Consider the following 16,200-nt stretch of genomic DNA (forward strand, 5'->3'; position numbering starts at 1 on the left):
AAATGATGGGGGTCTAAATTATGTGTTGTCGCTCAAGAAAGAGATCTTGGAGTCATTGTGGTTGGTTTCCTGAGAACATCTGCCCAATGTGCAGCAAAAGTCAGAAAAGCCAACAAGGTTAGGAACCATTAGGAAAGAAACAGATGATAAGACAGAAAATATCATAATGCCACTATATAAATGGAGGGTACGCCCACACCTCGCGTACTGCAAGCCGTTCTTGCCCCATCTCAAAAAAGAGATATTAGAATTGGAAAAGATAGAGAGCAGGGCAACAGAAATGATTAGGCTTATGGAACAGCTTCCATTTTATGAGAGAGTAAAAAGACTGGGACAGTCCAGCTTGGAAAAGCCGACGAAGAGGGTGGATGGTCGAGGTCTATAAAATCATGACTAGTGTGGAGAAAGTGAAGAGGGAGGTGTTACTTACCATGGCACCTAACACAAGAACTAGGGGTCATCCAACAGGTTTAAAACTAACATAAGGAAGTACTGCTTCATACAACTCATAGTCTACCTATGGAATTCATTGCCAGGAGATGTTGTGAAGGCCAAAAGAATAACGGAGTTCAAAAAAGCATGAGATAAGTTCATGGAGGCTAGGTCCATCAATGGCTGTTACCCAAGATCATCAGGGTTGCAACCCCATGCTCCGGGTGTCCCTAAACCTTCCACTGCCAGAAGCTAGGAGTGGACGACGGGATGGATCACTTGGTAATTTCCTTGTTCTGTTCATTCCCTCTGAAGCGTCTGACACTGGCCGCTGTCAGAAGACAGAATACTGGGCTAGAGGGAGCATTGACTTGACCCATTGTGGTTGTTCTTCTGTTATGTACCCTGGGAAACTTTGATCTAGACAAATCAGTATTGTCCAACAAAAAAAAATTAATTGATTAATTCCTGAACAGTTCTGCGGCTGCCACAATCTTACTCACAATAGTACAATAACTACTTATTATAAATACAGGTGGGAGGATCAGGTCTTTGAATGAGTATGTGCGAGGGACTTGCATATATTTGGATAGATGTCAATAAACTGGATATCAGAGAATTATTGTTTTAAAGGAAGGGATTGATAAAAAGTAAAGAAGAAATATGAAGTGGTAGCAGAAATTCTGGCTTTTGTGGATATTTAATAAGTATCTCTGTCCATTTTACTGTTCTTCTGCTGCATTGATCTGTTTATTGATTTTTAATTTAAATTTTACTTGTGCTGTTTTGTTATCACAGGTGGGGCCAGATCCTCAGCTGGTGTTAATCAGCATGCTATGGTGATTTTCAGCAGCCAAGAATCTGACCCATAGTTCTGAACTACAAGGCTGTGTTCCTTTCTTCTTCCTGTGTAGGCATTGCAAAGAAAAACATAAGAATTACTACCCAGCAGCAGATAAATACTCCATCTAATCCGATATCCTGCCTTTGACAATGGCCTTTTCTTTCAAAGAATCCCCAGAATGCCCTATGACTGGGCAAAAGTGTGTCATGGGGATAAGGCAAATGGCAATTTCTTCCCAACCATAGTTGATTATCAGAATTTGCCCTAAAAATGAGGATTGTTAGCTCTTCTAATTGTAGCCTAGTTATTGGAACTGCGGATGGTGCCCTCATTCATTTAAATATTAAATCCTGTTGGAATAATAGGGATGAAACCAGATTGGTTACTATATCCCTCAAAAATGAACTGGCTTTATTTTACTGTTCTTTAACATTTGTTATTTGTAAGTATGCTGCTGGCTGCTTGTGAAAATGCTCGTGAATCCTGAATGTTCCATGAATGATTATTCACCTGAACCTTCATACTAGGAAGTAAGTTATTCATTATTTGTTATTCTCTTATTTAAAAAGTTTCAATATTCCAGTCTAGGAGCAGAAACGATGCCTTATGATTTAGATGGCCAATCACAATCCTGAACAAGGCATACTAAATAGGTTGTCTGCGAACTGTTCATTGTGTCTGTTTGGTGGACGCTGGTTGTCCAACTGTTTGGCTAATCCATATGGTTACTAGATATAATTGCAGAAATTGGAACTGATTCCTGAACAAATTACAAACCGAAACAAACGGGATAAATTAATAATGAATGTTATTCGTTACAAATAAATTGTCACACTCACCTTACTATCCAGCCACCTGATCCAACCACCAGTAAAATCCATGGAAGGCTTTCTGTTGACTTCAGTGGTGGAGCAGAACCTGGAGTTATTAGCCCAAATAATACCTTGTAGCAGTGTGCCCCACAGGGCTTCTGAATCCATTTTATAAAAGGGATTTGACTCTCTTCATGTTGGCAGGGGTCCTTCAAAGCCCCCAAAACTCCCCCTGCCCACCACCTTCTATTAAGCCATGTCTACCGTCATGCTGTCGGGAGGGTTCACGACCAGGAGCGCCAATCTCAGGGCAGACTGTCAAAGCAGGCCAGACACCCCAAACTGGCTCTATGTTTTATAATTAGATTTCACCAACCCAGTAACAAGTGTGAACTCCTGGATGACAGTAACAACCTTATGATGGAGTCACAGACGGTCCCCGTGGGCATACCTTTCTATCTTGCCACCCAGACAAGCTAGAGTTAGCCATAGTTAAGGCTACGTTTATGTCACGGAGGTCACGGAAGTCACGGAATCCGTGACTTCCACACACCTCCATGATATTCTCTGCTTCAGCCCCAGGGGCTGCAGGACTCTGGAATTGGCAACCTGTGGGGCCCTGGCAAGGTTCAAGCAATAGGATCCCCCTCCCCCTGCAAGATTCCAGTGACAGGTGACAGACTCCTGAGGGGGCCCTCCTCAGGATTTCAGCAACGGGCGACAGCCTTGTACGGGGAAGGGGAAGAGGGGAATGGTCACCCTGCAGCTCCCAGCTGCCTTGGGCAGAGGGGGGAACCCTACAGGGAAAACCATGGAGCCGCAGCAGCGAAAGTCACAGACAGGTCATGGCTTCTGTGAATATTTGTTTGTTGACAGTGACCTGTCTGTAACTTTTACCAAACATCACCATGACAAAATCTTAGCCTTAGTCATAGTCACTTATACCAAAAATCGCAAAATATTCAGGTTGCTCCCAGTTCCTAGAGACCAGTCACTTATCCCACATCAGTTTGTACTATAGATGTCACACCAAAGACAATGCTGGTAAACAATCCTATAGTAAACTAATTAAGCATTTATTAATTAGGAAAAAAAATGAGAGTTATTACAGGTTAAAGCAGGCAACATATAAGCACAGTGAGTCAGTCGATGGTTCCAAAAGGTGACAGAGATGTAGTAATTTATCCACGGAATGTCTTTTCAAGCGGACTAACTCATGCTGACCCTGGGGATCTCTGCTTTTTGTTTCTTAGCTCCAGCCCTTCGAAGAGTCCAAACAATAAACCATTTCTTCTTGTGAGCATCTTTACATGGCCTTCCCCTAGAGTTCAGACCCATAGGATGAGAGCTTCTGTAACTTCTTCAGGGGTGGATGGAGCACTCAACAAAGTCTTTGTCCCACAATGGATCATTTAGTCTTGATGGCTCTTCTTGATGTTCATAGCAAGCATTTTTACAATTATAAAGCAAAACTTACATATTACCTCATAGCGAGGGATCCAGACATTACACGGAAGATTAATGCATGCAGCAACTTACAAGCATTTTATAGAGTCTAAACGCATTCTTACTAGTCTAACACCTACCTCGAACAATATTAACATACAGGTGAGCTGGTCTGGTTTCCAGCTATGAATTTATCAGCTGATGGCTACAGACTTGGCAAGAGCTGGCACGGGGTTTGCCAGTGATACACCCACATCACCAAGAAGGGCTGGACACCGCTCCCTGCAGAGCTTATCAGCACAGCTTTAGATCGAGCTAGAAGGGATTGAGACATCTCAGTATGCTGCCTTCACAGCTGTCAAACTCCAGTTGCAGCTACAGTCGTATTGCATACTCTTCCTTGAGAAGAGCAGATTTAGTTCCTGGTGTTTTCCCCTATGGAAATGGGAAGACTATCTTCTCATTGTTTTTCACTAGGCTTTTTGCACCTTCATTAGAAATATCTAGTATTGGCCAATGCCAAGGATCATGGTCTAATTCACAGTGCTATGGATACTACTCTGATCAAAGATGGCAATTGCTGTGTTCTTCTCTCTAGGCACAGCATGGCTTTGTTGTGGTGGTTGTATATTAAAATCAGCAGCTGTTGTTAGAGGTGAGGATGCTGGAAATGAGAAGCATAATATCCTAATTACCTATGGCAGGGAAAACATCTGTGTAGGAAAAGTAATGAAATTAATTCCAGAGCTTAGCAACTGAATACATTAATTGACCTTAATTAATGCTAAATTACAAGGCGCTTCCTATGGAATTGCATAAAAAGTCCCCATGAACAGAATGCCAAAAGAGATTGTGTTTAATGTTGACACAATGTAAAGCAGAATGGTTGGCCCTTTATTGCGAAGCCTGGTTCCCTTTATTTCTGGGCTCCAAGACGAAAGACATTTGGCTGGAGTAAAAAAATATGCATCGTATGCTTTGGTCGATTGACCGCTAGGGTTATGTAGTCTGAATGATGACTTCAGGGGTTTAGCCCATTATTAGTAGTTAGGAGCATTTTGCAATGACAGCCTGCAGTCCTTCCTTGTCAGATCTGATATACGTACCTATATTAAAGCCAGCCACTGGCTTGTCTGGCTTGTCTTAGAACAGTGGTCAATATTTGCACATGCTGTAGCAGAGAGCCAGGTCAGCTGGAGCTAAGAACACTTTAGAATGGTCTCCCCTTGCATGTGAGACAGCTTGCGACTCTGGGAGCAAAGCAGAAGTAGAAGGGAAGGAGTGGGTGTGGCAAATAAGTTGTCTTCACTCCAGAAAGTCATCCAAACCATGGCAGAAGGAGACCTGGAGAGAAAGGGGCTACTCAAAGGAGTAAGCATTTCGTAGGATCAGCAGTTCTGGGAAGCATGATCCTTGATCACATGGGTAGGGCTAAGACAATGGCTAAATTTAGGATTGGGAAGGAATTTTCCCCAAGGCATATTGCCTTTTTGATGTGTTGTCTTCCTCTGGGGCTTTGGGTTGAGGCCATCTTTGATGATCAGGTGGATTTATTCCAAATGATCAGTAATCGTAAGGAGGAAAGACCTCAACCTTCCCTCGCCTCCTATTCTTTTCCTTCCTTTTCCTCTTCCTTCTGTGGTTTCCTGATAACAGGGACAATGGAGTAATGACCCTTGAAAGGGAGATTTCTTGATTTTATTTGATGTGCTGGCTAGTGTGCATATCTCCTATTGCCCCCAAGTGGCTGGTCTAAAGAAAAGCACATGGCAGAGAACGAAAAGGTACTCTGTTCGTGATATCTGGATTATATCAATTAGTCTTTTGTAATGAGCTTAGAAAATGCAAAGAATTCTATACTGTATGGACTAATAATATTTAGCACTTTAAATATCCAAAGTGCTCTACAAACATAGGGCCAAAATCATCCACACTCTAACTTTACTAAAGCCCATGGATTTGTACTCTGTGTGTCTGTTTTTAAATAGAAGACATCATCCTTAGAAATAATAAGAAAAAAAAACTTTTAAATGATGGATTCTTTTTTTAAATGAGTAAATAGAAAATGATGAAAAGCTAGTGGTTTCAATTTCAGTGGAAAAATGTTGTTTCTCTGTTCAGAGGGATGTAATTATACCAAGCAAGGGACTATGCTACTCCAAAGAGGAAGATGATTAGAAGTACTTTCAAGATTAAATGCCATTTAGAGTTTGTCAAGTCAGTGCTAATGCTAAAATCCTTCTTTCTGTGAATGAGTTTTGTCCTCATACAAACTGCAACTGCTTAATTGAGCTGGAAAAGTTTTGACTAAATTTATGACTGAGGCCCTAATTCTCCACTGTGGTTAAAGCATTTAATCTAGGGGACTCGTACTTGGTACTTTACTTGACATAATGTATAGCTGGCAAGCCCCTTGAGGTGTGGCCAGAAGTCCTCATGGGTTTGTGAGACTATGTGTGACATGCACAGGCTGGTTTAGTTAGTCTGGGAGCTAGAGAGTCCAGAAGAACCACAGGGTTTGTCTTCTTCAGCAACCTCAATAAATAATCCCCTCTGTAGTCATAAGAATGGCCATACTGGGTTAAACCAATGGTCCATCAAGCCCAGTAGCCTGTCTTCTGTCAGTGGCCAGTGCCCGATGCTTCAGAGGGAACGAACACAACAGGGCAATTTCGAGTGATCCATTGCCTGTTGTCCAGTCCCAGCATCTGGCAGTTGGAGGGTTTTAGGAACACCCAAAGCATGAGGTTGCACCCTGGCTATCTTGGTGAATACCCACTGATGGACCTATCCTCCAGGAATGTAACTAATTATTTTTTTAATGCAATTATAATTTTGGCCTTCACAACATCTCCTGGCAATGAGTTCCACAGGTTGGCTGTGTGTTGTATGAAGAAATACTTCCTTATGTTTGTTTTAAACCTGCTGCCTATTGGTCATTACAGCTGATTCCTGACTCTTCTCTATTGCAAAGTCCCCTGATTCTTAAAAGACTAGGCACGTGCGTAACTTCAAATATGTGGGTAGTCCCCTTGAACTCTGCGGCTCTAGTCATGTGCTTAAAGTTAAGCATAGGGCTAAGCTTACACTGTCAGGGCTGTAGGCATTATACATCACTGTCCTCAGAGGCAGCCTCCATCCTGAACACCTTAGAATGGAAGAGTGTTATGAAGTGAGATCAAGATAGCTTCGACAGCTGGCCCTGACGGCAAATGAGCAGGAGCAGCTGTGCCCCAACTTAGAGTGGCTGAGAATGCTGAGCAATGCTGCCATAAGCAGGAGATAAGGAAGCAAGGATCAGAGGGGTGAAAGTTAGTGTCAGGGCTTTGTGCTTTACAATCCCTGTTGTTTAGACTAGCCAAAGCCAGTTTACCCACCTTAGAGCCACAGTAACTGCCATTGTATCCCCCCTATATCTGTGGTGTGACCAGGAAAGAGGAGGCATCGTTGGGGCCCCCTGCCTCCCAGCAGTGCTAGAAGGCCAGAGTAGCGCCTTGGGGCCTGTGGGCAGCCAGAGGCTAAATGCACAGCTCTAGGCACTGGCACAAAGATGTCCCCAGGAGGGTAGTTTGGGACACGGGGGTTACTTGTAGCCATCTTGATGCGCATACTGCTCAGATGCACTGTGCGCTCCTCATGCAGTGCTGAGAATCTGGCCCTGTCTGCTCCTCAATTGTTCGATTCATTAGTTTACATTAGATTTGATTTAATTAGATTGTAAGCTTTTCAGGGCAGGGCCTCTTTTTTTGTTCTGTGTTTGTACAGCACCTAGCACAGTGGGGTCCTGGTCCATGGTTAGGGCTCCTAGGCTCTATCACATTATAAATAAATAATATACAGCACCCAGAGCTCTGCAGGGATATATTTTAAAATAAACCTGCATCAGTAGCAAAGGAATGGGCCAGGTAACTGGGGAGGAAGGCAAGAGCCTGCTACTGATACTGCAGCAATGGGAGAGGTCTGTGCCCTATAACTGACCATTGTTTTGTTTTGTCCTTATGATTTCAGATGCTCAGTACATCACCTGCAGGATGCAGAACTGCACCGAAGCCACCCGGAGCAAACCATTTCCAGGCTACATTGACTCCGATTCCCTGATTGTGCAGGACGATTATGTGTTTGTTCAGGTTTGGAACATGCATTCTCTGATTGATTCCAAGTAATTCTCCTCCCTCCCACCCCACTCCTTATATATACATACGCACACACAACCAAGCAACTTGCCTGGAATGCCTAATAAAGGAGCTTCCCAGAGTGCATCAGCCCATCAGAATGCTAATTGGTTCCTTCTGACTCTATTTCAAGTATCTTATCAACATGAGGTCATGGAGGTGCTGCCTGGAGCGTTCAGGATGCACACTGGAATAATCCTCATTGCCAATCAACGAGCCTCATCATGCATTCCAGGAGTAGACCTTGTACCACTCGTCTTTAAGCTGGTGTGCCAGTCACTTGATATGACAAGTGCAGTAGACTAATCAAGGCTTTTACTGAGTGAGAGAAAGGAATAGAAAAAGTGGGGGGAGATAGAGGGAAGGGCTGGGCAGAGTAATCAGCCATTATTGTCATGCATGGACTATGATTATTGAGACAAGGATGGAGATGAGATGTATTCAGCCAATCTCTGTTCTAGATGAGAGCCGGAGAAGGCATCTGAACAGCCAAGGGTTTCATTACCCTGCTGCCACTGTCTATTTAATAAGAGAGTTGGAGAAAAGAAGGGCAGGGACAGTGTACATGAACTGGAAATAATCTGGTTTCAGAATGCCTTCTGAGACCTTCAGTATCTCTGACTTGTCTGACTAGATACCTGATCCTTTGGGGGTTGGTCTGGACTTGAGTCTGTGCTGCTGTTTTAACTTGAGTTAATTGATTGCTAATTGACTCAAGGTAACTAACACAGCTGTAAATGCTAGTTTAGATGGTCTGGTCCAGAATATAAGCACTTGTGGTTTACACAAGGAGTTAACTAACATAGGGGAGGTGTCTATACTAGCATTTATGTGTTAGGTAATGCAAATTAAAGCAGGTCCATAAAGTGTAGTCTAGACATACCCTTTAGCTGCGAATGAGGTACTGGTGCTGGGGGCGGCTCAGTAGGTGGGAATCGTTTGTCAGTGTCAGAACTGAATCATTGCTCTAGTATCACATTGGTGCGGTGCTGCTGGAGTTGGCCTCTCGCCAACAGTCCAGCCAGATCCCATGGTGCACACGGTGACAATAGGTATGTTAATTCCACTCTGGCTAGTTACATTCTTCCTTCTCAAATTATCCTTCTGTTTAAGTAGGATACAGTGTATTTCAATTTCCTGTTTTCAACAGTTGTAGGGTGTTATTCTGTGCTGTTAAAGTATGCTGTATTCCACCCCAGAGCTGGCAGCATTTCAATGGTCGTGTGAAGAGATCCCTATAAAAACCCTCAGCATCGAGGGGTATTGTGTAGATTAATTTGTTGATGTTTTTTACTGTGCTGTGAGATCAGTTGAGAAAAGACAGAAAAGAAGTATGTTATATTTAGGTTTTAAAGGATTTAATTTTAATCAGTAAATGGTTGACTTCTCCAGCTGCCTAAAAAGCTGGAGAAAAAATTGCCCATCCTTGCTAACTTACATTTTCAGAAGGGGGTGGGGGGGGACAAAACCAAAAGCAAGTGCTTGTGGACAATTTTTGCTGTCAATACTAGCTGTCAATCAATGCATTAGAGATGGCTATTATGAAAGATGGTCATAATTTCATTTCTTTTTTCTGTTGTGAATCATGACCTCTGTGTTCTTGGATCACTTACAATAATGCCTTTTAAAACACCCCACAATTGCAAAAAGTCTTCGTCAGACCATACTTAACATAAAGTTCTGCCCTGAGGAGCTCTTAACATATTGATTCTTTGCACATATATTAGCACCGTCCATCCAAGGATTTCGGTAGCTTTTATGAAGACTGATTAATACTCATGACATCCCTGTGAGCAGGTTCTTTTTACAGGTGGCAAAAAATGAAACACATACAGTTGAACGCCAGCATTTTCAAAGTTGAGTTGCTAAAGTCAGGCACCTCAATCCATGCTCAGGACCTATATAAGTGGCCTGATTTTCAAAGCCCAATTGACTTTGGGAGCTGTAGACGCTTTGCTAGTCTGAATGTCAGGCCACGTATTTAGATGCTGAAGTATGGTGACGTGCAAAGTCAGACAGGAAGTCCGTGCCAGAGCTAGAAATAGAACCCACGGGTCCTTGCACCCACCTTGCACCCACCAATCTTGACCCACCTCTGCAGGTAGCAAGGACCTGAATGTGCCACAGTAATCTGCAATATGGATATAAAATCAGAGGGTGAAATCATGGCCACATTGAAATCACCCAGAATTTCACCCTTTGACTTTACGTACAAACAATAGGGACAGGTTGCGCCACTGACTGTCAATTTCAGTCACTGCCAGTTTGTTTGATAGATATGTTGTCACCTCCGGCAACTGCTGCTATGTTAAACCGTTGCTATCACAGTTTCATTCACCTTTACAGTCTGCCTAATATTTTCCTCTTGCCTCAAAGAAAAATGAATGATGATGGTAACCCTGGTTATAAAATTCCCTTTTATATTGCAGTTAACATCGGGAGGACGGCCACACTATTACGTGTCCTATAGGAGGAATGCATTTGCACAGATGAAGCTGCCAAAGTATGCTTTGCCCAAGGTATGTTATTATTGCTGATATATTCACACTCACACAGATGGATCCCAATCAATTCAGAGGTGACTGATGCCAAGCGGTAACTTCAGAATGAGCTTTAATTAACAAAACTTGTTTTTAAAGAATATTTGAAAGCTGAAAAGAGCATACAGCTGTGTCAGCATTTCAGTCAGTCAAGGACATCAGTATGAAATGTACATTTGTGCTCAGGTCTGCGTAAATTGCTATTTCATTTTAATCAATTAACACCGTTGGGGGTGGTTTGCCTTAAAATTCTCCTTCCCCGCCCAGTGTGGGTCACTTTTTTATGCTTTGCCTCATTAGCAGATTTTAATGGGAGGCAAGCAAAGAGATGGGTTTTTTTGTGTCTGCTCCATATCTTCCCTAATGAAGAACAATGGAGAACGAGCAATGGAGCCTGAAAGGTTATCCTTGCCTTATGGAACTGGGTTTTTGAGATGCCTATCTAAAAAATGTCATTCTGGGGGGGTGGGAAAACCTGTGTTCCATTGGGAAGAGGTCAAGGCTTTGCAGCTGGATTTCAAACATCTTCTTAAACAAAAGGAACATCAGTCTTATTTCTTTCTCAAAACAATGTCACCTGCTTTACTAGAATTCAATTGTGTGGCCTGCTAGGTAGCTATCAATGGTATGGCCTTCCAGGTTCTATCTGGAATCAGATGTTTAGGGCCAGATGTGGGTTACTGCTACACAGGGCAGTGACCATCCAAATTCACAAGGTTCCTGGAACTCTTCCATTGTTGTTGGGTAGCATTTGGCCTTCTCTCCAGATCCCATCTCTTCAACCTGTAGATTTCCCCTGAGATTTCATTTGGTGGCCCCTAGTTCTTGTTCCCATAATATAAGGACTAGGGGCCACCAAATGAAATTAATGGGTAGCAGGTTTAAAACAAATAAAAGGAAGTTCTTCTTCACTCAGCGCACAGTCAATCTGTGGAACTCGTTGCCTGAGGAGGTTGTGAAGGCTAGGACTATAACAGCGTTTAAAAGAGAACTAGATAAATTCATGGAGGTTAAATCCATTAATGGCCATTAGCCAGGATGGGTAAGGAATGGTGTCCCTAGCCTCTGTTTGTGAGAGGGTGGAGGTGGATGGCAGGAGAGAGATCACTTGATCATTACCTGTTAGGTTCACTCCCTCTGGGGCACCTGGCATTGGTCACTGTCAGCAGACAGGATACTGGGCTGGATGGACCTTTGGTCTGACCTAGTATGGCTGTTCTTATGATGTGGGTGGGTCTTTAAAGGGATCCATGAAGGTACAGGTCTGTCTGTTGTGGTGACCTCAAGGGCCACCATGCCATGGAATCCTCCTGAACTGTCCCAAAACAGGGCTATCCCAACATGTGTAAGCGGATCTAAGCTAGTTACAACTAACAAGGTCAGCATTAATTTACCCTTGCAGGTTTGGGTGTGTGGGTTGGGGGATGATGTCCTCAGCAGTCTCTCCTCCCATCCCACAGCAAGTTCTTTTTCATAATGCAGAACCCACCCCCGTGCTGCACCCAAAAGCTCTAGTCACTTTTGCAAATCTTGGCCCAGGTATTCTTACACAGAATGAAACTCCTGCCATCCTAAAGAACCAGGAGGAATTATCCTATGAAGGCAGAGCAGACTCAAATAAGCGCTTATTTGAAACAGAAGTTTAAAAAATAATTGGAATCTTTTCAGACCAGTGATTGTAATGCCCATGCAAAATGACCCTTAGAATTCCCACTTGCAACTAGCTCAGACCATCTGTGATGAGATATTTGGTTTGAGTTGTGTTCCCACTACATGTTTAGTTCTCCATCTGTCTTTTCTCTGAGATCTACGGAGCACTGGGGAAAGTAAAGTTATGATTAATTTTAGCCTATTGTAAATGAAATAAGAATTGGAACAGTAAATGCTGTTTGATCCAAGTGTGAGTATGATGTTTAAGGAGAAAAAATGCTTCATTACAATCTCATAACATTTTCAAAAGATGAAGAGCTACATTTGGTGTAGAAGAAGCTAACAGGAAAAAATGCATATATTTGGGATGCTGCTATCAAAGCAGGAGAGCTGCCTTTATTAAAAATGTACAAAGCGCTGTGCTAGCCAAAGGAATTGAAACAAACAGTTCCTTCTATGCCTAGATTCTCTTTAATCTCTCTCCACTAAGAAATTGGGCCCAAACGTGGTAAACAGTGCTGACAGTGCCAAACTCTCGAATGGCTCGTGGGGTTGAGGAATGGAATACAAACATTTTCACCTCTGCATCTGTCACCTCTTTTGAATTTGTACCAGGGAAGAGAGTTGCCACCTGACAACTGGTGGCTTTGGTGACATGAGTTGATGGGTTGCAGCCCAGCTCATGTGGGCAGGGTTTATGCCATAAAACCCACAATCACTGCTGCTAATAATTATCGTCTGAGCAAAGGGCTGAATGGGTTGTGGACTCTTAACTCCCTTGGTTCTTACCTGATATGTTTGTCTTGCCCTTGGAGATCGTACCTCTGAGACTGGGTTAAGAAACATTAATTGATACAATGAGAGGAAACCTTGAGTTGCAATTCCCATTCTGTACTATGGCATCATGATCTGTAATGGGTGGTTCATGATCTCTCTAATAGAGTTCAGCACAGAATAGCACAGGTACACCTAACATTTCACTAGTGCAGTCCACTTAAACTCACCCCAATTTCTAGACATACCTAAATCTCCAGCCACCAACTTGTGCTGGATCTGGAGTAGCTTACTCATCAGCTGTAAACATGAAGGCAGACAAAGCAATGTGATTGTCATACAGTCAAGTCATTTATATAGTTCCAAGTTAGATAATGATGGAAAGAATCGGTGCTGTTCATCCATTTTATATCAGTGCTGTCTTACCATGTGAGTCTGTAGAGGAAGCAATAGCCAGAATAGCCTGTGGAGGAAGCAATAGCCAGAAAAATCCTAAGATATAGAACATTAAAAACAGCTGACAGTGACCACAATTGACTGGATAAATCAGGTATTGCATTCCTGCTGCTAAACTTGCCAAGAGGCAAAGTTCCCCGACCAAGTGAGAAAAGGGCAGTCACGTTGTGTTAACAATTCAGAAAGCTTTGGCCTTTAGACTTTCATAGACACCCGATCAAATTCTCAGGCATAACATTGCTCTTTCTCTTGTCTTTGGAAAGACAAGAAACACATGTTAATGTCCAATCCACCAGGCTATGCTGCATCGAGGGAAACTCGCTGACCGAATCCCAAGAAGGGTTTGGACTAACACAGCACCCAATTGATACATTTATGTTAGTCTCTGTCCGTCATGTGCTTACACTGTGCAGGCATATATAGGACAACAGACCCACATGCAGAGGCAAATGTAAATTGATGTAATGTACACCTCCTTCTGGCCCCTGTAATGTGTATGTTCTACCAATGTAGACTCACTTTACACTGCATTGGACTATTGGAACAGCTGGACTGTAATCACAGGGTGTGATGTAGCTTTAGCTGAAATACCCAAACTAGATTTAATCTACCTTGTTTGGGCACCAGAGAGGTGAAGCTTTTGAGCGGATTAGCACCACAAGTAATTGCCCAGTGTTCTGGGTGGGCTTGGACAGCCCCCACTAAAGCATGAGCTGCCACAGCTTGTCTACAGCTAGATTAAACCAAGCTCGTGTATGTCTACTAAAAATTCAATCACACCCTGTGCTTGCAGACTAGACATATCCTTAGATTCCCTTAGCCTGAATTGGATTTTCTTACTCACTGAGACTCACCCCAGTTTAGAAAGAAAAGATTTCAGTGAATAAGTGACCTGATTAATTTCACTGGCATTCATGAAACGGCCTTCAGCATTCCCTAAAGCTGGTCAGATATCGGGAAAAATCAGTATTAGGTGAATAAACTATTTGATCAAAAATGGTGAAATTCCTGAAAGAGTATAGTTGCCAAATACTATTTGACCAGCTCTACTTACAACCTCAGTAATGCATTATCTCTGAATTTGGCTGAGCCACTCCTAGGGTGTATGTCTGTGCGTATACACATAAGGGACTCTTAGTATATGTCCACACTGGGGAAAAACTTGGGTTAGCTACTCCACAATAGTTAACTCAGATTAAAATAGCAGCGAGGACATGGCTTATAACTTGGTTGAGCAGCTAGAGTTTAACTCTGGGTGCTAAGTTAAAATTTGAGTTGCTAACTTGAGTTAAAAGCTGGGCTGTTGTGTCTTCACTGCTGTTTTAACCCAAATTAGCTAACCCCAGTTACAAACACACCTTTCTTTGCCACACAGATATGCCCTAAATCGTTGCAAGCCAGTGTGATTTATCCCACCTTCTACATCATTGCAGAATGTAACCCAGTCTATTTGCCCGAAATACCAGATTATTTTGGGATGTTCATTACTGTGATGTAATTAAGCAAGTCAAAGTGGATGTTCATCCCTCAGATATAAAATCTAGGGGTGGAGGAACCAGTTGAGATAAAGTGAGCTTAACCTTTACTTGACATTCCCAGTGAATGTACTAAAAAAAGGGTTTTAACTGGAATTTTTTCCCCTATTGTTTTTCACACTTCCATGCTTCAGCAAGAAGTGTGAAAACCCATCAGGACATTTTATTTGTGTGGTATTTATAGAATTAACAGAAGCAAGAGGAAATATCATAGCCAAAGAAATCTACCTCAGATAAAGTTCCCAGTTTTGCAGATCAAAAAGGTTGACTGAGTTTCGAATAAGTGACCAAACAGTGGGATGTCAGTCCAGAGCAAGAGGGAACGTCCTCGCTTTTTGAGGGTTAGCCAGTGCCAAGGAAATCTGGATTATTTTTTTCTCCATAGTTTTTTTTTTTTTTTTTTTAAGGCCAGAAAGGAACATTCTGATGATCTATTCCAGCGGTTCTCAAACTGTGGGTCGGGACCCCAAAGTGGGTTGGAACCCTGTTTTAATAGGGTCACCAGGGCTGGCTTAGACTTGCTGGGGCCTGGGGGTGGAAGCCGAAGCCTGAGTCCCACCGCCTAGGGCCAAAGCCGAAGCCTGAGGGCTTCAGACCTGGATAGCAGGACTCGGGTTACAGGCTCCCTGCCCGGGGCTGAAGCCCTTGGGTGGGCTCAGGCTTTGGTTCACCCCTCCTGGGGTCGTGTATTAATTTTTGTTGTCAGAAGGGGATCGCGGTGCAATGAAGTTTGAGAACCCTGAAATTCTATTCCATCTAAGGGGCAGAGGTCATCTGTTTGTTATATGTTTGCACGGTGTGTAGGCACACTGGAGTCTGATCCTTGACTTGGATTCCTAGGTGCTATGGCAATATAATTAATTAATAACTGCAGAGGCCATAGAATTTCACTAGCCATTCTGGCATCTGTTAATTTTTGGGGGACACTGAACTCCCACAAAATGCATAAGAAGTGGCTGCTTTCTTATCTTAGCTCAGTAATGTACAGTGATTTCCTTTTCAATCACATTTCATGTTTAAGATGTAGCAAGGGGGAAGAAAACCCATCTGATATTATACATTTTTATAGAACCCTCCCTCCTCACAAACTGCTGCTGTACAACAATGTGCTTAAAAGTGTTGCCAATGTGAATGTTCAATTAACACCTCCATGGTTAATTACTACTTTGCAAACCGGCAGAAGAGTTGCTTGCAGGAATGTTGTCTACAATTTCTGGTTAGATTCTAGAATGAATACAGCCCTTGATCTTCCAGGATTTAACCTGTGTTGACCTTGGAACTGATACAACTGAGTTGTCCTACAATATCATGCCTCGGTGTCCTTTCCCCAGGATATGCATGTTATCAGCACAGATGAGAATCAAGTGTTTGCAGCTGTGCAGGAGTGGAACCAGAACGATACGTACAACCTTTATATATCTGACACCAGAGGGGTCTACTTCACGCTGGCCTTGGAGAATGTCAAGAGTAGCCGACGGCTGGAGGGTAATGTGATGATCGACCTCTATGAGGTATGTCACGAGTGCTAATGATCCCATC

At 42.9% G+C, this 16,200-nt stretch overlaps 1 protein-coding gene across 1 annotated transcript in view; it reads left to right on the top strand.

Annotated features, from left to right (window-relative positions):
• SORCS1 (sortilin related VPS10 domain containing receptor 1) overlaps window positions 1-16,200 on the top strand; it is a 424,272-nt gene that overhangs the window by 324,380 nt on the left and 83,692 nt on the right. The window contains exons 7-9 of the mRNA XM_073354427.2: window positions 7,543-7,661; window positions 10,136-10,225; window positions 15,993-16,172. Coding sequence (XP_073210528.1) covers window positions 7,543-7,661; window positions 10,136-10,225; window positions 15,993-16,172 — 389 coding nt within the window. The remainder of the gene's footprint in view (window positions 1-7,542; window positions 7,662-10,135; window positions 10,226-15,992; window positions 16,173-16,200) is intronic.

Source organism: Lepidochelys kempii, chromosome 7, assembly GCF_965140285.1.
Source record: "Lepidochelys kempii isolate rLepKem1 chromosome 7, rLepKem1.hap1, whole genome shotgun sequence".
Classification (NCBI taxonomy): domain Eukaryota; kingdom Metazoa; phylum Chordata; order Testudines; family Cheloniidae; genus Lepidochelys; species Lepidochelys kempii.